This window comes from Pogoniulus pusillus, chromosome 27 (genome assembly GCF_015220805.1).
Source record: "Pogoniulus pusillus isolate bPogPus1 chromosome 27, bPogPus1.pri, whole genome shotgun sequence".
Lineage (NCBI taxonomy): Eukaryota > Metazoa > Chordata > Aves > Piciformes > Lybiidae > Pogoniulus > Pogoniulus pusillus.
The window spans coordinates 12,052,755-12,075,313 of record NC_087290.1 but is presented as its reverse complement, the minus strand read 5'-3'; the positions used below and the strand labels follow the sequence as shown (position 1 = coordinate 12,075,313).

Below are 22,559 nucleotides of genomic sequence, written 5' to 3'. Positions count from 1 at the left end.
AAGCTGCTCGAGTTCTGAACACCAGGATGACTGAACCCTGGCTGCCTCCAAATGTGCATCTTGCCTTTGCACAGCCCTTTCTGAGCACCCCACCCCCTGCACACTTTGCAGGCATGAAGCAAATGCTGTGTGACCAGTTTGGAGCAACACACATGACGACTGCCTCAGACAGGGTCACTGGCTTCACAGTCAACTTCCAACATGAGAAACAGATATTCAAGCTTCCTTTTTCTTCTCCAAGGGAGATACAGACTTAAGACCCATAACCACAACAATATAGGTGACACCAGGGAAAAGGGCATGAAAAGATTCCTGCTATCCAAAGACATCTTTTAGTCAACAGCTTGCACAGCCTTACCCGCAGCTTCAGCGGTGCAATGTTCTTCTGAGTCCCACTCCACAACTCCTGAACCAAATCCCCGTAGCACTTGGCCATGTGTCCTTTCATTCCTATTGGATTTGTCCTAGAAATCAGGAATAATTAGCATCATACTATAAGTTAAACAAAGTACAGGCATGTGGACTAGCAAGGGAGCACAAAGGCTTCTTGCTGAGCTCTTCTAACTCTCAGAAAGAAGAGAGGTTCTGTTTTCAGGTATCTGCTGTAGAGCTGAGGGCTGACAGCACTGAAACGCAAAGGATTTACCCAGAATGTCTGCCTCTGAAAGCTGAAACTCAGAAGAAATGCTACAGGGCCTAAGATGCCAGTGGTCCCAAATAGAGAGTTACCTGTTGAGCTCATAAAGGTGTCTTCCTGAGATGAAGTAGCGTGTGAGGGGCTGGGTGTTACTGACACACTGGATGCTGGAGTTCATGAAGCAGGTGTTACCCAGGTTGCTGAGGCCAGTAGCACCCTTTTCAGTAGGAACTGAAAGAAAATGTAATTATACCAATTGTGCAGGTGGGAGAAATTCAGGATGGTCAATTGGTGAAGCCAAGACCATGACCTTTTCACAGGGACCAGTTCAATTTAACCTGCCCTCAACTACCAGACCAAGCAAGCAGAGGTCCAGCCTATTTGAGCTCTTTGCTCTCCCAACTCCACTATACCAATTTCTGCTCTTGTGTGGGATTTAATCCAACATGGGCATCAGCACTCAGAATAGCAAAGGTTAGAAGGGACCTCTGGAGGCCACTCGAGTCCAGCTTCCCTGATAGAGCAGAGTCAGCCAGAATCCCAGTGTCGAGGTGGGTAGATTCAAACTGAATGTTAGGAAGAAGTTCTTCACCATGTGGGTGGTGAGAGCCTGAAATGGCTTGCCCAGGGAGGTGGTGGAAGCCTCATCCCTGGAGGTGTTTAAGGCAAGGCTGGATGAGGCTCTGGACAGCCTGATCTAGTGTGAGGTGTCCTTGCCCATGGCAGGGGGGGGTTGGAACTGGATGATCCTTGTGGTGCCTTCCAACCCTGACTGATTCTATGATTCTAGGTGAGTTTGGAATCTCACTAGAGGACACTCCACAGTACAATCCATACAAACTATTTTCAGACTAAGGAAATCACTAGATTAATTAAAACAAATCCAAGATGATAAACACAAAACCCAGAAATTGCTACTGTTGCACCCAAACATCTCCAGTTTTACCTACATCCAAGCCTCCCAGATTTCCAGCATCTCAGTTAATAAACAGGCATGAAAAACCTCTTCCAATGTTGAGAGCACTTATATCAAAAATAATTAGTTCAACTTAATTAGCCCCTTGGATTTTTCTTCTGATTACAATCCAGTTATGATGCTGAAATACTTACCTTTATGCCTGTCAATTTTACTGCTGTTTGCTATAAAGGACATCTCCTCTGGCCAGCTCATGTCTTTGTTTCGCACTAGAAAGAGAAGTGGTGTAAGGATTACACCTGATGTAGCTGAAGAGGTTTAATTAGTTCTCTAATATTAAATTAAGATTAGAAATTAGCTTATTTGTAGTTAGGATTTTTGCTAGTTTTCATCTCAGTGTTTCCAATCATTACTGAAAATCATTCTAATACTAGCAGCATTCCAGCTACACCAGTAACATCTTTAGAGATTCCTTTCCTCTTGGTGAGCAAATTTCCCACTACTTGGGCTAACACTTCATGAGGATTCCCCAGACTGAACAAATCTGTTTACTCCTTGAGCAACCACATAATATTTGTGGCTGTTAGGAAGTCAAAAAAAGATTCCAGTGTGTTTCAAAGCAGGGACAAATTACCCATGTTTCAAGATGAAGTGGGGCACAAAAAGGTATTTTTTCCTGAAGCAGCTTTACCAGCAGCATCCTTCTGTAAACCTCTGTCTTGCAGCAGCAGCAGGCATGCAGCAGCTTGGCTGAAAGAAGCAGCCCAAGTATCTGTGTGCTTTGGGCAGTGGGTACACAACTGATTTACCAGACACATGGAGCACCTCTGCTGTGAGGATAGGCTGAAGGAAGCTGGGGTTGTCCAGCCTGGAGAAGATTCCAGGGGGACCTTAAAGCTGCCTTCCAATCAATACCTGAAAGCATCCTACAGGAAGGCCACAGACAGGCTTTTCAGAAGAGTGTCTAGGAATAGCACATGGGGAAAAGGTTTGAAGCTGAGAGAGAGCAGGGTTAGACTGGATCTTAGGAAGAAGTTCTTCAATAGCAGGGTGTTGAGACTCTGGAATAGGCTGCCCAGGGAGGTTGTGGCTGCCTCCTCCCTGGGGGTGTTGAAGGCCAGGCTGGATGAGGCCTTGAGCAGCTGAGTCTAGCTGAGAGGTACCTGTGCTGTAGCCAGGAAGTTGATGAGCTCTGAGGTCCCATTCAACCTAAGCCATTCTATGAAATATTCATATGAAAGATTTTTTTTTAGTGTGTAAACCAATTATAGGCCATTTTCCTACCTTCTATTACTAAATGCTGCTCATCCTGGATTTTAAGATACTCCAGTCTGTGATCTTCATCATCTAGCAAAGTAAGATAGTTCTGCAGGAGAAAAAAAAATAAACTTCATGTAGTTATTACTTCTAAATTCCCTGAGGAGATTTTCATCTCAAAGTGGTGAAATTAAAACAGTACCAACAATTGCTTCACAGAAATGAGAGCAGCAGTTTCCTACCTCTGGTAATTAAATGCAGTAGTTCACTCTTCTGCAGAAGCACCTAGTTCAATGCTTTAATTTTAAGTGGTATTTCTTTAGAATGAGAGAATTACGTGGACTGAATGATTTGGAACACCACATTCTGCTGCTTCATTTGAAAGAGATCCTGGATAGCTGCTGGCTCATGTTAGCACACAAAACTACAGCAGCATGCAGGCATTGGAACAGGTTGTCCAGGGAGGTGGTGGAGTCACTACCCTAGAGGTGTTAAAAGTATGTACAGATGTGGCCTGTGGGGATGTGGCTTAGTGGCCATGGTGGTGCTGGGTTGATGGTTGGAGGTGATGATCTTAGAGGTCTTTTCCAACCAAAACAATTCTGTGTCACTGAAGGAATATGAGCTTTATTTCCATTCTCAGCAGTTTCTGTGGAACTGCACACCAAGCCTGTGACTAAGTCAGCCAATTGTCATTTCAGAAACACAGGACAGGGTAACAAAACGTTTACCATGCTGCTAAGAAAACAAAAGCTAAGTTTTCTGCACCATTGACTCCAAAAATCTATATTTCTCTGCTTGGGCTGCAAGGAACTAATTTAACATCTCTCCAAAATAAATGGTGAGAGGATTCCAACCTGGGCAGTTAAACTACAAAGGAAGCTGAAGTCTACGATCATTCTGTTCCTGTGCACTATGTGTTTCATTGCTGCTAGAAAAGAGTAAGACACACAAAGCTGGGGAGGGACTTTTTACAAGGGCTTGCAGTGATAAGACAACAGGGACTGGATTGAAGAGGGGAGATTTCGACTGGAGATGAAGAAGAAATTCTTTACATTGAGGGAGGTAAGACACTGGAATGGGTTGCCCAAGGAGGTTGTCCCCTCCCTGGAGGTGGATGAGGCCGTGGTCTGGGTGGTCTCCCTGCCCACAACAGGGGGTTTGGAACCAGATGGCTTTAAGATCCCTTTCACCCCAACCCACTCTGTGAAGCTGTGAGCACCCCAGAGCTGACGGGAAGCAGAGCAGGAGGCGCAGCAGTACCTCGCTGTTGTACAGCCAGAGGCGCATGTCCTCCTCTTTGATGCGCAGCCTCTGGGACAGGTACTCGTGGATCTCTTTGATGGTCTGCATGCGGCTGAAGCAGCCTGTGTACGCCAGCACTCTCTTCAGGGGAGCGTTTGGGGAGGGCACATTGCCTGCATTCACCACAAGGAAAAGGCAAAAGGTGATGTCCATATACTCAGAGGCCAGCTGAAACCAGAGCGCTAACAACTTAGCCCACAGGAAGCAGCACGCAGCTCTGCCGCTGTGCTGGGTGGAAAGCTGGTTGGTACTAACCCTGTGGGACAACAAACTCCCTGTCACAAAGCAGATAAAGCTACAAGCTGTCAGAAAAATTGCTCCCCTGAGATTCTCATAGGAAATAGCTTAAAAGAAGTTTTGAATGATGGAATTACTACTTTTTATCTCTTAGAGCATCAGAGACAATGGCAATGTTCCAAACAGAGGACTTGGAAACGCCCCGAGGATTTTCTTTGGGAGAGAATATTGTAAGTAAAATGTCAGGTCAAAACCATCAGTCTGACTGCTCTTGGAAGTAGCACGACTGAGCTTCAGCCCTTCCCTTCTGCAGGGGCTTCAGCCTGCTGAATGCTGCTCTGTGAAGATGAAGTCAGCCTGGCAGTTGCACAACAGAACTCTCCATAACTACATTCCTCCAACCACATTCTGTGAAGACACAGAGGATTTTCACCAGAATTTCTCAACACTCTCAGGTTATCCACACATCAGTTCCATCAGAGCTGTTTTCTGCGCTATGAGCTCATCTTTAAGTCAAAGATGTGCACAAGAGATGAGACCAACTTCTCATGAGCTTTTCTCAGCTTAGGAAGTTCCTCACTCCTCACAGAGTCATATTTTGTTGTACAGCCAAACCCAGCTGGGCAACTGCTACTTAAGCACCCAGAGAAGTGACTCTGTTCTACTTTCACTGACAAAAGCTGAAAATAAAATAAGCAGTACCACATCAAAAGATGCAATATTACACACAATTGGACAAGACAGCAAAACCAGACTGTAATCATCTTAGCAGTCAGCAAAGCATCAGTTTAGCTTCAGTATACCAGACAAAGTACTCTTATTTCTTAAGGAAAACAAAAAAAGCATTTTCTGGGATTAGGGATCAGAGGATTAGTTGTAAGATTACAGCAAGAAAGCACATTTGAAATCTCAAAACCAGATTAATAACTGATTGGACAAATAAATTAGTGCAGAGCAAAATGATTCCAAATCAAGATCAAATTTGCACATCAAAAGATTCCCTTTATTTGAATTTGGGCATTTGAAGATATCCAAACAAAGCAGTTTCCATTCGATTAGGTCAAGTGTGAGAGATGATTTTGGGTAGCAGGCAGTTTCTTGATCAAGCAGGCAGCTGCTATCCTGGATGCTAAGTTGGAGGCTCTACCAAAGCAGTGAAAAACTGAGCATTGCATGAAGGGTTTTAAACACAGGGCAGTATTAGAAAGGTTAAAGGGTTTAATTTTCAGCAGCCAGGTGAGCCCATTCCTGGGCATATGTGGCTGAGGTGCTCACGTGGCCCCATGCATATCCAGACACACCTGTGAACAGGGATTTCCTCAAAGCAACTGTGCAAAGCAACTGGAAACTGAAAACAAATCCTGCAACACCTTCCAGCTGAAGTGTGCAGCTGCAATCTAAGGATTATTCTTATAGCCCAGTACCTGCACAAGCTTTTGGTGACCACAGTTATGGCACACACATTTGAGTTGGATCTTAACATTTTCTACTGAATTGCCTCAGCTACTTTAAATAATAATTTTCATATTTAATTGTTTTCTGGAGTATTAAACAATTTGGGGGCATCAAAACCCTTGCTGGCCAAATAACTCAGAGCCAGTTGGCTGTGCAATGACTTATTTTACCACTGGCCCCCAGACACACACAGTCACCCTGGTGCACAGATGCACCTATTCAATGGCTACAAAATTCACTACCCAGACCCACCCTGCTCAGCTCTTCAGTTAATGCAGTGCTCATTCCTCACTTTCATCTGACGATGTATTTGCAGTAGCTACAGGAGTTAACTGAGGAGGAGGCTGAGGGGAGACCTCATTGCTCTCTACAACTCCCTGAAAGGAGGGTGCAGTGAGGTGGGGTTGGTCTCTTCTCCCTAGTATCAGGTGGCAGAAGATAATGAAATGGCCTGAAATTGTGCCAGGGGAGGTTTAGGTTTGATACTGGGAAAAATATGCTTCCTGTAAAAGAGAGCAGGCATTGGAACAGGCTGCTCAGGGAGGTGATGGATTCCTCACACCTGGAGATGTTCAAGAAATGTGTGGAAAGGAATCTCAAACACCAAAACAGGCTCCACAGGGAGGCAATGGAATCCCCATTCATGGAGGTGTTTCAGAGAGGCAGATACATGTTACTGAGGGATGCAGTTTTGCTCCAGACTTTGTAGAGTTAAATAATGGTTGGGACTCACTCAATGATCTTGAAGTGTTTTTCCAACCCAAAGGATTCTATGTCATGGCACTCTGGGACATGGTTTAGTGGTCGCGGTGGTCTTAGGCTGGCAGTTGGACTCAATGGTCTTAGAGGTCTTTTCCAACCAAAACAATTGTATGATTCTCTGACTCCACTGAAAATGCTCCCTCAAGCCTCTTCCTTTGCAGAGATGGGAGAAAAAAGCCTTCCAATCTTTGCCAGATGCTGATTGTGCCTTACAGTTGATTAGCTGGTGCAAAAGCACAATGGCAGCAAGCTGTGGGGCTTGCTTTCTTAGAAACTGCACACTTGTATTCTTGCTGCATTCTTAAGTTACCTCTAGGCAAATGCTGAGGAAACATTCTCAGGCTCATCATACCCATATTCACCCAGATGTTGGACTGCTGTGTTCGAGTGGCAGGCTGCTGCCTCAGGAAGAGCAGGTAGCGAGGAAATAGCTCCAGTTCAGGCACGTTTGTTTTGCTGTTTTTGATCACCTAGGAAGAGAAGTTTAAAAGACATTTTACACACTGCTGATGCAAAGATGTAGGAAAGCCAAAGAGGGGCAGGAAGTAACGATTAAATGGTCCAACCCCCAAACTTGGCTTTACTAGGTGACAAGAAACCTGAACTTCTTATGGGGTCTTAGGCAAGCATCCACAGGAACAACAGTTTACTGATTCCCAAGCACTGCGGGAAGCTTATCAGCTGCATTTTCCTAATTCCAGAAATAGATGTGGATCTACAATGAATCTCTGCCATGCCACTCAGTGTATGCTTCAAGATCAAAGTTTCACAGCTGTTGAAAAGAAGCTCCCACAAGCTCAGTAAGTTTGGTTCTGTTCATAAATTCATTAAGTTCAGGCTTTTGCTCCGAACTTTATCAAGTACAGGATTGAATTAGAATTTTGCACTGGAAGAACAGACTGAAAATTTCTTTTTGTTGCATTTTGATCCATCAACAGAAAAAGATGAAATTACTCCAGAGCACAACTTGTAGCTATCCAGTCACCATCTCTGCCCAGACACTGACACACAATGGCAGCAATGCCCACTGCTTCTGTGACCACGTAGAGCAGAAGAAAGCACACAGCTTAAGCTGTGGGAAGCAACATGATGCACTGAAGTGCCATGAGATTAAACTTCAGTTATAACAAAAACAACACTGATGGACAAAGCTTTGAGCAACCTGGGCTAGTGGGACTTGCCCCTGCCCATGACAGGGGGTTGGAACTGGATGATCTTTAAGGTCTCTTCCAACTCAAACCATTTTATGAATCTACTGTTTGGAAAGAAACAACATAACAGTGCCTGTTGTGGGATAGGAGATGAGGACTTCAAGTGCCTGTGTAGAAGGTGGCAAGGAATCAAATGGTCTTCAAGAATTCAAATGCTCAGATACCTAAGTGTCAAAATATTCCATAATTATGGCCTGAAAAGTCACAGTTTACACATACATTGTTTACTTTTTTTTTTTCAGACAGGATATCCAAACTGAAATTCTCTTATGCTGAACAGGAATCTCTTTTCTTATGGAATAAAAAAAAAGTCTCTTTTCTTATGAAACAAGAAGAAGTTTGTTGTTTTTTTCTTTTTGACCCTATCACACAACTCCCAAGCACTTTGTGTATAAAGAGACGTGGCCTTTGGTGGCTGATGGAAGGTGTTTGTTTCCATGGAGAATGTGTGGGAGCAGGGTAGCAGAAGGCAGTGATTTTTCACTGTAAAATTGCCAGTACTGCAGCTAACAGACCAAACTGTCAGAAATCACACAGCTAATTCTCTCCTCTTTGTGACACTGAATATTTCTGACACCAACCACCTCATCTCATAGAGTGGCTCAGCTTGGAAGGGACCTCAGAGACCATCTACTCTGACCTCCCCGCCACGGGCATGGATGCCTCTCAACTAGACTCAGTTGCTCAAGGTCTCATCCAGCCTGGCCCTGAACACCCCCAGGAAGGAGGCAGCCACAACCTCCCTGGGCAGCCTATACCAGTCTCACCACCCTGCTACTGAAGAACTTCTCCCTCAGCTCCAGTCTAACCCTGCCCTGCCTCAGCTTCAAACCGTTCCCCCTTGTCCTGTCTGGAGAGACCCTCAGGAAAAGCCTCTCTGCAGCCTTCCTGGAGGATCCCTGCAGGTACTGGAAGGCAGCTCTAAGGTAGCCCCTTAAAATTTCTATTGCTATATAATTAATTTCTATTGCTACTACCAAAACAAATCCTCTCCCTTACTCTTCCTAAGTGCAGCTGCTCTAAGAGGCTACCTGCCACAGAATAAATCAACCACTAGATGGAATAAATACACTCCACAGCAACTCAAATCAGTTCCCCATGTTTTTCAGTGAACAGGCTGAATTACTTCCATTTTTCTTGCCTTGAACATCACTCTCCTTATTTTTGTGAATTCAGTATTAATAATTCAAGGCATGCCAGCTTTAGCCTCAAATGCTGATGACCTGTTAATGGTTCTGCAGTGTTACACACAGAAACAGAGATAGCTCAATAAATTGGGAGTAAATTATATGAATCAGCACTGGCTATTGCTCTGTAATTACTGCTTCTCTTTCAGAAATGTTGTTGCTGTTTCAACTGCAACCAAAAGAAAAAACAAAATCATCTCATTGGGATAATACAACTGAATTCTTAGCCCATTAGCCAATTTCATTTAATATATATAGCACTGTCACATCTGTATTCTGTAGTGCATCCTGCATTGTGCCCCAAATTAATTTTGAATGAAAGATATTACAGCTTTAATCTAGCTAATACTGGTGTTAGTTACAAAAAGCCTATTTCAGTCCTTCATGGGGGGTTTGGCCTTTTTTCTACCTAAACTTTAATGCAAACAAGTAGCACCAGCATCTGAGCTTTGACAGACTCTGAGGGGGTGTTCAAGGCCAGGATGGATGAGGACTTGAGCTGGTTGAGAGGTGTCCCTGCCCACGGAGGTGAAACTGGAGTGGATATCTCTGAGGTCCCTTCCAACCTAAGCCATCCTAGGATTCTGTGATCTGCTCAGAATAATGATTGGTATTCACACAGCCAGCACATAACACCTGCAAAAGCTGACCTTGAAGGACAGCAGTTGTCACCTTGCCCCCACTTCGTGAAATTGTAGGAGAAAAAAGCATTTTCAAAGCTGCAGGTGTCCCAGTTTTAAGTCTATTGGGTTAGCAGACCAGCTGAAAATCTATCCAAGCTTGTAAAGGTGGCTGCTTTGATGCCAAGTCTTTTAAACTGCTCTCAAGTTTACTTTTGTCTGCTTTAGCAGTCAGGAGCAGTTGAGCACTTCTGCCCTGCTGATCTGCCTCCTGAGGATTGTGCTGCAAACCTCCTGGCAAATACCCACAACTTTCTATCCATGTCTATTTCTGCTCTCCAAGACTTTTCATTTAGATTACCTACTTTGGAAGCAGTGGGAGATATCCACAAAAGACCACCTTGTGCAACTGGCAGAAGCTGGGACATACTGTATTTCTATAGAATATATGTATTTGTATTATCTTGGTGGTTATGGAAGGTAAAAAAGGGTCTAAATCACAACTCACCGGCCTGGGCAAGGACAGATTTGCTCCATACCAATGGTATAGTGCTCTCCAGACTGGTTCAGGTACCATTACATAGTCCTTTCCTTCTATCAGTTGTGGAGATCTCTTTAATCTTCCACCCTCCATTGTTAACGACGCAGCCTTGAATCAAAAAGGGATTTTATCAACTCTCAAGTGAAGCAAGCAGCCCAGATTTTGTTCTGTGACAAAGCAGTGTTAATTCAGAATGAAGCCACTCAATGGAAAAACAAAACAGGACATCAAAAGCTGTGGTACAAGCATGCTCAAAGATACTTTTCCTATATTCACGTTTACCTTCACTGGTTCTTGTGTTACTAGGGGTTGGTTATCAATAGCTCCTGGTTTCTGAGGATTAAGCTGCAGCAAATTATTCCCATTGGTTCCAAGGAAACACTGGTTATTGTTGTCTGAAGTATTATGCTGCCTAGCAAAAGAGACATCAGTCCCTGGTGTGCCAGGGTAAAGAGCATCTGTAACAGAACACAAGGGGAAAAAGAAAATCTCTATTTCAGTTCATGAGTCCAGAAACGACTTAACCCTCTCTGTCCTTTCTTTGGTTTTTAACAACTATTGGTATGAAATCAGCCTTACTAACTTAGTTTCATCAGGTGTGTTTAACATTTCCTACTTGTCTGGATGTCTGAACATCAAACTCCTGAAAATCTCTACAGAACTGAGTTATCAATGCAATAATGCTTTGGGTTCAGTTTTTTCTCCTTGAAAGGGTAACTGTTTTTATTCATACAGAACTTCAGTTATGCAAAACTCTGCACCTAAATGTCAAGTTGGAAGAGAAGCAGCAGCTTTAACTTAAAACTTGTCTCCCTTCCCACACTTCCCCTATCTTCCCCAATGCCCACCCTAAAAAGTGCTCACAGTAATTGATCTACTGTAAACTGAAGTTACAATTTCAAGACACATTGAGCTGTCTTGTGAGTAAAACCTCAGCAGCTCACATTCTCACAAGACCCGACTGGAAATCATCACAAAAATCTCTTCTTGCACACAAATGGCTTTGAGAATCTGCACAAACTCATTTAGAGCAGATGCCCTGTAAGACTGTAATTGTGCTCTTCCTAATTGTATTCTGCTTCTCTCCATTTTGTAGTTTCTGAGGTGGTCCCACTGCAAATCAACACCAATCAGGCATGAAGCTACAAACAACTTAATGTGAAGGTGGTGGTGGTGGGGGAAACCCACTCAGAAAATAAATGATAGGACAAAAACTAACTTGAAAACAACACTGGCAATTAATTATAGTATAAAAGATTAATTGCTGCTTAAACAAAACTACTTCTTGTTTCTCCAGCAAAGATTAGAACACCCTAGTCATGATGTCCACATGTAGGCCACTTCTGCAGGCTAAACTGTGTCATCTTGTTGCCTGGGGAAATCCATGCAGTAGGTAGTTTGCTCAAAACCTGCTCTACATTAAACCTCCAAGGAAATAAGATGTTATGCTTACTGCTGCTAGTGGTCTCTGAGGCTTCTGATGCAGTAGAAATATTATCTGAAAACTTTTCTTCTGATGCACTGAAGTAATTAAGACCTCCCATTTTGTCTTCTCCCTGTTCTGAAGCTGCAGCAGCTATCAGTGAATTCTTACCTCCATTCAAGACAGATGAAGGCTCTATCACAACAGGGTTTGCATCCTAAAATTGGTAGGCAAGTAGAAAAGTTAAATTATACACCAAAAATCAAAGAGGTTTAGCGTTAGCCAAATCAATCCCCAAAGCTCACAGCTGTGTGACCACAATGAGCCTTAGTTATAAAAAAACACCACAACTTTCTACACCTACTGATGAAAAAGCTGCAGGAACAGCCAAAAATTGTTAAATCTGTTGAATAAATTCATCTGCACAATACAAAACCTGAAATATCAAATTGTTTTCTTTAGCTAGACACATAAAAAGAAGAGCATTTCAGACAGCTATAATTACAGACTATAAATACTCAACATTTGTCCTTGTTGAATTTCATATGGTTAAGTGAGAAGACTAAGCATAAGAACAACAAAAAAACCAAACCCACTCTTTTCTCAAACCTGAAAGATTTTAGTCTTCCCTAACTTTGTTTTTAAGCAAAGGTCCTTTGTTTCCTTAAGAGAATCAGCACTGAAAAGGCAGGCTCTGGCTCGCAGTTAGATCAGATTCATAGGATGATTGGGGTTGGAAGGGACTTTAAAGATCATGCAGTTCCAGCCCTCCTGACATGGGCAGGGACACCTCCCACTAGCCCAGGTTGCTCAAGGCCTCATTCAACCCGGCCTTGAACACCTCCAAGGAGGGGATATCCACAGCTTCCCTGGGCAACCCGTTCCAGTCCTCACTGTAAAGGAGGATGTTCCCCATCCTCACTGTAAAGCATAAATGTGGAGATAAAAGTGAAGAAAAAAAATGTGCATTCTCCCCAAAGCATAACTTGACTGTCCAGTACAGACAAGCTGTAAGAAGAATTCTACCCAATTTACAGCACCAGTCACAAGAAGAAACCAGAAGATAAAAGGGAATTAACTGAGCCTTAGAGGAGAAAAAAGAAAACCGAGGCAGGGAGCATCACTGTAACAACACTGGGCAAAGGGATATTTGCTGTTTGATGCTGTCTCCTAAACATAACTTGCCAAGTAACAAAACTGTGCAGCAGAAAAATAAGGCTAAAATGTCTCTTGGAATGACAGTAATCATCTGTGGAGTTCCACAGGAATTCTGAGTGCTCTCCTTGCTCCAGAGGTAAACAGGCTGAGGAGTAATGGCACTGTGCTCTCATGCAGAGGATTAGGTCTGAAATCATGTGCACATCTGAGCACTTAAGACCATGACAAGGATCATATTACCTAATATTGAGGCATTTAGCCAGCATTTGTCCAACTCACTGTGCACAAAGAAGAGCTGCAATTACATGGGCAGTTAATGTACACACTGCAGCTTTCTGAAGACATTTAGACTCAAATATTTATTTGCTTACTTAGCACTACATAAAACTCTTCTGAGAGATGGTCTATTTCATTTCTGTAACCTGCAAAGAATTATCTCCATCTCACAGAATGGTTTGGCTTGGAAGAGACTTTAAAGATCATCCAGTTCCAGCCCCCATGCCCTGGACAGGGGCACCTTCCCCTAGACCAGGTTGCTCAATTACACTTTATGAAATATAATCTTACTACAAATACTTTGGTAAAATTCAGAGCAATGCTTTAGCTTCACTGTTTTAGCTGGAGGGGATTAGAGGGTACCCTGTAACTGTATGGTTTTAGTAGGACTCCTTGGATCACCATCAGCTGCTGGACTACTTTCCATCATTGTCTAGAAACCAAATTCAACCAACTCCCTCCTTTATTTGTCCAAAACAAAGATGCAGAGTGCAGAATTCTTGACCCAAGTGAAGTCAAAACCACATCAGGTATCTTTACCATCACATGAATCAATAGACTTCAGGGGAATATTATTGTAAGAGGATGTTTTTATTCCCAAAGTATTTTGACATGCAGGAAAGATGAAACAAAGCAAGAGAGAGATGACAGCTTAATGAAATTAGAGTGAAAAGATCACCATGTGACAGTGATTCAGCAAAACAATTATTTTCCTCTCAGAGACAGGAGATGCTTAATTTCAAGCATTATTGGTTAAGCAGTCATTTGCTCCACACTCCTTTTTTATAGCAGACAAAGAAATCATTTGTTCAGGAAGCATTATTATTATACTTACATATTTGACATACTCTTTCCACTGGTGCCACCATGGCATTGCAATCAGGAACCAGTTGTGCCCTGGTTGAAGGCCATACCTGCTTTCTCTTTCTAGCCAGCCTCTGCATAGAAAGCAAGCACAGCAGGAAGTGTTAGCTGCAAGAGGGAAATGACAGCCCTCCTTTAGAAAATATCAGAAGGTGATTCTGAAACCTGGTTTAGGTTCTGAGCAAAGCACACACCTAATAATCTGGCCTTCCTCTTCTGGAGTGGCAGGTCGTAGCCCCAAAACTATATGACACACCTGGGAAAAGAAAGGAATTCTTATTAAGAATGCCACCACTCTGAAAGAAGTGAAAGCAAAGAACAACTCTAATGGGACTCCTCAGAAAATTCTTTTTAATTATGTAGCAGATTACCAAAAATGGAACAAATCACTAAAAAAAGTACTTTGAGGCAGGAGATTGACAACCTGTTACCACTGTTAAGACAAAGAACCAAGAATGTCAAAGGCCCCAAGTCAAATTAAGGAGAACAGGCAATAAATTGTCATTATTTTCAGGCCTGAAGCATAGGTTGTGAATGATCACAGTGACTGGCATGGCTCAGGTACACCAAAGGTTAACATGCCTCCAAGAGAAGAAGAGAGGGAATGCTGGACTGGGAGAAGGCAAGCTCTTGGAAGAGGATAAGCTAAAGGTTAAACAATAAAGAGAATGGAGAAGGGTAAAGCTGGGGAGAAGTATGTCTGAGGAACTGAAGAGGAAACAAGCACACTAAGAGACCAAGAGAAGTTTAAAGCAGTGCAACCAAGCAGACACCACTCAAAATGCCCTGAACTTGTCCAACCATCATCTGATGTTTGATTTTGCTTTTTGAAACAGGCACAGCAGAAAAAGGCACCGCTCCTAGATGGCTGCTCGACGGGGGTGAGGCTTTATTCCAAGTACAAGACCCATGGCTAAGATTTTACTCCTTTTTTCCTAGTAAAAGCAGCCCTAGCTTGGCTGGGAGAGGACTGTGGCTGGTTTCTGCCAGCAGCTCCCAGGCACAGGGCATGTGGCAGGGAGCGACGAGCGGAGGGGAGTAGCCTCTGCCCCAGCCTTTGTCTCCCGTTGCAGGGAGGAGGCTCAGCTGTCTCCTCTCCCAGTCAGTTTTCAAATTGGTAGTTACTCATAACATGATTTATAGTCTTTTCCTTATGTCTCTTTTGAGGCCATCAATTTGCATCTCAGCTGGAGACTTCTAATGACTGGTGAGATATCTTATTTAGATTTATATTACAGTGTGAGAGACTATTTCACATTCTGAATAAAACAAAGCCCATTAGCTGTTGGGAAGCAACAGCTTTTCCAGCACACACAACACAGCTGGCTCTGATATTTCTTTTTAACCTCATGTAGCACTGTGCCAGTATCAGATTCTTCATAGAAACTATCCCTGCTGCAAACAAACCCAGTTGTTGACAAGCTTTCCATGGCGCTCCACTCAGACCACTTAAGGTTTTCTGTCTGCAGATGAGACACACAAGCTCATGACAGTTCAAATAAATGCCCAGACAAATCAATGGCACTCTGTCCTCTTGAGCCTGCAGCACGAGACGAGGGTGCCTCAGATGATGAAAGTATCAAAGGAAATAAGAACAAAAACGTAGCAATGCTGTCAGGAATAAAGATATTGCAGACCTTCAGCAGCAATGTGGAACGAGGGCGGTGAGGGATCAGCAGCAGGCAAAGTCATTAAGTGTTCATCATCTTACCTCGATGTTGCATGGAATGGGTTGGAAGAGACTATAAAGATCATTTAGTTCCAGCCCCCCTGCCATGGGCAGGAACACATTCCACTAGCCAGGTTGCTCAAAGCCCCATCCAACCTTGGCACTGAACATCTCCAGGGAGTGGGCATCCACAGCCTCCCCGGGCAACCTGCTCTGGTGTCTCACTGCCCTCACTGTGAAGAAGTTCTTCCTAATCTCCAGTCTAAAACTCCTCTCTTCCAGTTTAAGCTCATCCATCCTTGTCCTTTCTCTACAAGCCCTTGTAAAAGGTCCTTCCCTATCACCCCCTTCAGCTACTGAAAAGCTGCTCTAAGGTCTCCCCAGAGCTTTCTCTTCTCCATCAGTATTAAGTTGTGATAGGAATTTGTTGCTAGGCAGCCTCTTTTGAGCAGGCTGCAATGTGAGCACAACTTGATATAACTAAAGAGAATTTGAAGAACTTTCTGATTTTGCTCTTTCCAGCTGTGGTGTAGCTGATGGGCTCAGAACTCTCCCACCCACTCACCCTGAAGTTGTTGGAAAAGTACAGTTCAAACCCACAATTTGTAAAGCAGTCCAGGGTGATAAACAGGAGAGCCAGGAACCTGCTCTGCAGCAGCCTCTCACAACAATTATTTGTTTTTACAAAACCACAGAGCTTCTTGCTGATATTTTTTTTCTGCTACAATCTGACCCTATAACTGATTAAGCTTCACCTGTAAGATGAAAGCAGAGCCCACTGGTTCTCCCCAGCCCTCCCTGGAAGATCTGAGCCTGTCATAGAAGGCTGGAGGTGAATGCTAAGTCAGAGCAAACCTTCAAGGCTCCATTAGGATTATTATTTTTTCAAACTCAAAGTATCAGCCTCTAGAGAAATTGGGTAAGGAACAAACTGCAGTGAATGAAAATACTCTTAGGGGGTGATTTTCTGCATATAAGTGATGCTGAGCTAAAATATCACTGCTTCAAGGATTTGATAAGATCCAGTTTCAGCTCAATTAAATATAAATTCAGTAGACCCTTAATCCTCAGCTTCTGCATCATAATGGTGATATGATATCACAGCTTTCAAGGACTGCTTTGTTAAGACAGCAATGAGAGCTTCCTTAGATGGCCTTAACAGAAAACATAAAGGGAAAGTGGCTGTATGAAGTTTAGCCACACCTTTGCTCATCTGCTGGGTCATCTTGGCAAAGATTTGCAAGAACAACTGGTTAAGAGCATAGCCTTTTTCTAAGTGCTGATGCACTTGAAATTGTATTTTATAAACAGCACATCATGTTCTCTTCAACAAATTATGCTTCAGCCATCCCCATACACTTAGAAGAACAAAAACCCAACAGAGAAGCATCCCCCAAGGTACTGCACAACTGCAAACCCACCTCATTTACTGCAGCAGACAAAGTGTGAAGGGTGTTGGCCACATGTTGATGTTGTACTGTGTGGCCACACCAACAGCTCAGGAGTTAATGACCATAATTTGCACGTTGAGGTTTCCTTTAAACATACCTGGAACAGTAGATTTAAAAACTCATTGGCAAGTGCACTCTTCACACTCCATATCTGGTAGTCCTCCAGAGTGAGGTGACCAAGCTTCGTTGAAGACAGAAGGAAAGAGGAAGGAAAAGCCAACAAACATTAACCATGGCTACTTTAGCTCTGAAACAATATAGAATCATAGAATGGTTTGGGCTGGAAGGGACATCCAGAGGTCAGCCAGTCCAACCCCCCCATGCTGGGAGCAGGGACATCCTCTGCTAGATCAGGTTGTTCAGAGCCTTGCTGAGCCTGACCTTAAATATCTCTAGGGAAGGGGCCTCAACTACCTCCCTGGGCAACCTCTTGGAAGTGTTCCACCACTCTCACAGTGCAGAACCTGCTCCTAACAGCCAATCCAAATCTGCTCTGCTCTCACTTCAAACCATTGTCCCTCAGTCTTGTTCCTGTTGTATATATAGTATTGTTGCGTAGTAGCTTGATAATGTGTAAGTTACTATTGAATTACTAGAGCTCCTGAGGACAAAGTGTCTTTGCATAGCACAAAATAGAAGCTACACTAATGCTTTTTTTTTTCATAAGATCATTTTTAACCCAAAACAAAAGCACAATTTCTCCAGAACAAAACTCAAGCATCAGATTTAAAACTGGTATCGATTATGCAGTGCCAAGCTTTGCAAACACTAAATGCTTCAAGCTCAGGTCATCTGGTTTAGGTTCATATATTAAAAAGGCTTATAAAATTCACTCTTCTTTCTCTCTCAGAAGTGTGTGGAAAATGTTAATGGAAAACTGACATTTCTTTAAAGGGATTCCTTTATTGACACATCTCTGCTTTTAAGAGGGTACAAAGGTTTTCTTTCTTTCAAATCATAGAATTGTTTAAGCTGGAAAAGACCTTTAAGATTGAGTCCAACTGTTAAAAAAACTGAAGGTATAAAAAGGACAAGAACAGCAGAGGCCTACCTTTGTGGTATCATGCATATGCAAAATATCTTCTACAATTTCAGACAAATCCATGCCCAATTCCTTAAACAAAAGGAAAACAGAGTTAAATTCTCACAGCAGTCTCCAAGGCTGCACACATTCAGCAGAATGATCCAAGAGTAAGAAACACTGAAGATCCCTTCTGTGTAATTCACAACTGAGTGCTTCCAGCCAGTTGTACCTTTGTAGCTAAGGTTCTTTAGATGAAGCAGCACACACTGCAGGCAAATCATTCTGCCTTGGGAATGGCAGGTCCAAGTTATGCAGGGAAAGATACATCCAGTTATGAATACTCAGCCAAGGTGGAATCACAGAAACATCCAGGCTGGCAAAGCCTCTCAGAAGCACCAAGTCCAACCTAGAATCCTATTCTGCAAGATTCACCTTAAACCATATGCCCAAGCATCACATCCAAACCACCCTTAAACACATCCAGGGTGGGTGACAACACCACCTCTCTGGGCAGCTCATTCCAGTGTCTGACCACTCTCTCTGTGAAAAACTTTTTCCTACTGTCCAATCTAAACCTCCCCAGCCTTAGCTTGAGGCCATTCCCCCTTCTTCTGTCTCCATTTACCTGTGAGAAGAGACCAACAGCAGCCTCTCCACAGTGTTCCTTCAAGTACCTGTAGACAGCAATAAGGTCCCTTCTCAGCCTCCTCTTCCTCAGACTAACCATCCCCAGCTCTCTCAGTTGCTCCTTGTCAAATTTATTCTCTAGGCACTTCACCAGCTTTGTTGTCCTCCTCTCACCCAACTCCAGCACCTTCTGGTTTGGGTTGGAAGGGATCTTACAGATCAGCCAGTTCCAATCCTCCTGCCATGAGCAGGGACAGTTTACACTAGACCAGGTTGGTCAACGCCTCATCCAGCCTGGCCTTGAACACTTCCAGGAAGGAGGCATCCACAACCTTCCTGGGGAAGCTGTTTCAGTGTCTTACCATCTTCACTGGAAAGAATTTCTTCCTAATCTCCAGTCTCAATCTCTCCCCTTCCAGCTCAGCTCACAGAAGACAGCATTTCACTGGAATCATGCTCAGAGAACACTCCCATTCATACTTCTGAAGGAGGAAGGACTTTAGGCAGGAGGAGGAAGGAAGGAGGCACCCACAATTTCCTTGAGGAACCTGTTCCAGTGTCTCACCACCTTCACTGGAAAGTATTTCTTCCTAATCTCCAGTCTCAATCTCCCTCCTTCCAGCTCAGCTCACGGAAGCCAGCATTTCACTGGAATGACACTCAGAGAACACTCCCATTCCTCCTTTTGAAGGAGGAAGGACTTGAATAAGCAGAAGGAAAGGAATCAGCCCCCGGCTGGGACTTACAGGTATTTTATCAGTCCGATTATCTTTCCAGACCTCTAGGAGCGCCACCACCATGTCTCTCAGCTCGGTGCGGGACAGGACTCCATCCCGGTCGATGTCAAAAACCTTGAAGCAAACTGAGACCAGAAAACAAACCGGAAATTACTCTTTTTTTTTTTTTTCTCATCTTCCTTGCAGAATTTAACTCTGCAGAGTCACAAGAACATGATTTAGTGCTGACAGTTTTGATGAGGCAGGATGCATGTGTGGTGGTGAGGAAATGGAGCAGCTGTGTTTAATAAACTGAAATGGAGATCCCTGCAATTCTGTGCTGTGTTTTCTGATGTGCCATAGCAGGGAACATATGTGCATCCAGAAACTTCCACTCAAGGAGAGCTTTTAAGTTGCAGCAATATGGCTTTTGGGAAAGCATGGAACAAAGATATTTCAGAAACACAAGAACCTTGCAGGGAGACAGTTGAAAAGTGGAGACAAAACAAGCCAGACCATGCTTTTTACCAAAAGACAATCAAATAGGACATTCATTTTGGATCAGAGATAATGGATAGATAAGAGTTTGCACTTTTGAAATTGAAAGATACACTTCTGTGCCATAATTATAGTCTGGCTTGGGTTGGAAGGGGCCTCCAAAGGTCATTTAGTCCAACCCCCCTGCTGTGAGCAGGGAGATCCTTCATCAGACCAGGTTTTTTTCCCAAGCATGTTGGGAATTTATATGAAGCTCTAAGTGGTAACATCCAGAGAATTAAGTTCAAACATCCTTTATAAAAGGAAGCCTTGCTATTTAAGATTTCTTTAATGCTTTAACTTCTGAAGTCTGTCACTTTCCACAGACACACTTGCTCACTCAAAGAAACTTCTAAAAAAGATGGAAACAACTAAAACTTCATTGTTCGAACCTGGAAAAGCTTCTTTACAGATTAATAGTTACCATTCTGCATACTTACACTTCTGTCTTTCTGCCAAGGGTCCCCTGCAACATGCTGAGAGCCCACAGGAAATTTCTTTAAAATCTATGTGATTGTCTCGGTTTTCATCAAAAGCATTAAACAAACCTGCAAACCACAAAAGCATCTCCTGTTACAGCATCTGGCTGAAACAGCTGACAGTTGTACTTAGCAGTTACAGGGAGGGGTTAATGGTTAACATTTGCAACAAGTACCAACACTTAGGACTGGAACTAATTCTTATTAAGTGTAACATAGGTAATTAAGCACTTCCAAGACCTTCTGAAAGGTGATTTAGATCTCTCGTGGATGGCCGAAAAAAACCCCTCAGGGGCAGGGTGGGGAAGGAATCCTGAACTCGGAACAGAAACTTTGCTTTCAAGGCTTCCTCCTACCCCCTATAACTCAGCCATTATATCTAAACCAGGATGATCAGGACCAGCATTCCCACAACAGCTAAAGGATCAAAACAGCAAAGGCCTTCAGATGCCAAATACTTCTGTCTTTTCTGAAGTGTCTGTTAGGAAGCCCCGTGAAAACCCCTGAGTATCACTGCAAGTTTAGCCCTAAGAGAGTCTGGAGATTGAGTTACGGATTTAAGAATCCTGTTCATTCAGCACATATCACTTCTTTTACCTCACATAGAGGTTTGTTGGGTTTTGGTGTGGGTTTTTTTTGGTTGGTTGGTTTTGTTGAAAGTTTCCCCATTCAACCATTCAGCTTTCCCCATAGCAGCTGGGTAAATTTTTAATCGCTAATTAGCACCAACACACTGACAAGCACAGGGTGTGGGGGGATACATCCCTACTGAACTGAACATCGGCTCTGGTGTTTTAACAGCTTGCATCTGCTCAAGATGAATTTCCCATTTTCTACTTACTGTTGCCACTTGTCAGTAAAAGTGACCATTTGGTGATAAAAAATTGTCACTCTAGGAGTGCAGACAAAATCTAGCATGGAAGTGGAATGTTACTTAATGTCCTTATGTTGTGTCATAAATGGCAATTAGACACTTGCAACCTTCAGTTACTACCAGAGTGGCTTCAACTTGAAAGACCAGCTTGGCTGTTAATGGCTGCATTGCACCACACAAATCTGAGCCTTCTGAACAAAACCTTCCTTGCCTCTCACTGTTAGGGAAGACTCTTTCATTGACTGCTTCTGACTTGCATATTGAATTGTCATGTAATGGATGAAACTCACATCTGTCAGTTTAAAATCAGTCTTCTGCATCCTCTCCCTCAGGGACAGCAGAGTATTTTCTCATTACAGAGTATTAAGGAACCCAACAAAAAAAATTAAGCACTAGAGGGCAAATTCTGCATAAGGTTTGACAGTTCCTGACAACTATTAAGAATATAACCCACAGAAGCATCACTTCATAGATTCACAGAATGGGTTGGGTTGGAAGGAACTTTAAAGATCATCCAGTTCCAACCCTCCTGCCATGGGCAGGGACACCTCCCACTAAAACAGGTTGCTCAAGGCCTCATTCAACCCAGCCTTGAACACCTCTATGGAGGCAGCATCCACAACCTCACTGGGCAACCTGTTCCTGTGTGTCATCACCCTCACTGTAATTAATTTCTTCCCAATCTCCAGTCTAAATCTCCCCTTTCCCAGCTCAAACCCATTCTCTCATCCCATCACCACAAGCCCTTGTAAAAACTCCTCCCCACTTCCTTTGCCATTCCAAATTCCCCAGCAGAGATTTTTCAGGCATCTTTTCTTGTTCTGAAACATTCAGAACTCCGTGGAACGAGCTTACAACACATTTCAAAAGAGGCCAAACTTTAGAGCTACTCAATTTGTGTTGTCAGCAGACCCTCAGGTACCCAACACCACAGCAACATCACTTCCCTGCACGCTGGACCCAAGGCTCCATACCTTCACTCAGAGATGGATGAATAGGAGGGGAAACTAAGGGGGCAAATGTTTCTAAATCAAAACGTCCAGTTCTTGATTGAGCTTTTAGCAGCCAGTAGCGTTTCTCCAGATCGATGATGTCAGATTCTTCCACTGTAGAGTCAACAACAAAAGAAAAGAGAGTTGTGTGTAATAGGAAATGATTATACCAACCTAGAAGCCACTTTCTGCAGACAAATTCACACACTAATTTAAAGAAAGGCAAAATTAAGCAAACTAAGAATGAGTAAAACAAACTGCTAAGGAAAGGTGAATAAGAAGAGGCAGAGAATCATAGAATCAAGCAGGTTGGAAGAGACCTCCAAGACCATTCAGTCCAA

At 43.3% G+C, this 22,559-nt stretch overlaps 1 protein-coding gene across 4 annotated transcripts in view; it reads right to left on the bottom strand.

Annotated features, from left to right (window-relative positions):
- Window positions 1-22,559, bottom strand: part of USP32 (ubiquitin specific peptidase 32) — an 83,591-nt gene that overhangs the window by 16,776 nt on the left and 44,256 nt on the right. For 2 of the 4 annotated variants that reach the window (XM_064165875.1, XM_064165877.1), the window contains exons 6-21: window positions 22,201-22,332; window positions 20,314-20,421; window positions 19,367-19,482; window positions 18,021-18,083; window positions 17,067-17,150; window positions 14,044-14,105; window positions 13,821-13,923; window positions 11,582-11,768; window positions 10,411-10,586; window positions 10,096-10,236; window positions 6,880-7,039; window positions 4,074-4,228; window positions 2,838-2,919; window positions 1,748-1,822; window positions 730-868; window positions 359-464 (exon numbers count right to left, since the gene is read on the bottom strand). In XM_064165875.1, coding sequence (XP_064021945.1) covers window positions 359-464; window positions 730-868; window positions 1,748-1,822; window positions 2,838-2,919; window positions 4,074-4,228; window positions 6,880-7,039; window positions 10,096-10,236; window positions 10,411-10,586; window positions 11,582-11,768; window positions 13,821-13,923; window positions 14,044-14,105; window positions 17,067-17,150; window positions 18,021-18,083; window positions 19,367-19,482; window positions 20,314-20,421; window positions 22,201-22,332 — 1,889 coding nt within the window. The remainder of the gene's footprint in view (window positions 1-358; window positions 465-729; window positions 869-1,747; window positions 1,823-2,837; window positions 2,920-4,073; window positions 4,229-6,879; window positions 7,040-10,095; window positions 10,237-10,410; window positions 10,587-11,581; window positions 11,769-13,820; window positions 13,924-14,043; window positions 14,106-17,066; window positions 17,151-18,020; window positions 18,084-19,366; window positions 19,483-20,313; window positions 20,422-22,200; window positions 22,333-22,559) is intronic. The other 2 variants (XM_064165876.1, XM_064165878.1) reach the window with 2 other exon arrangements.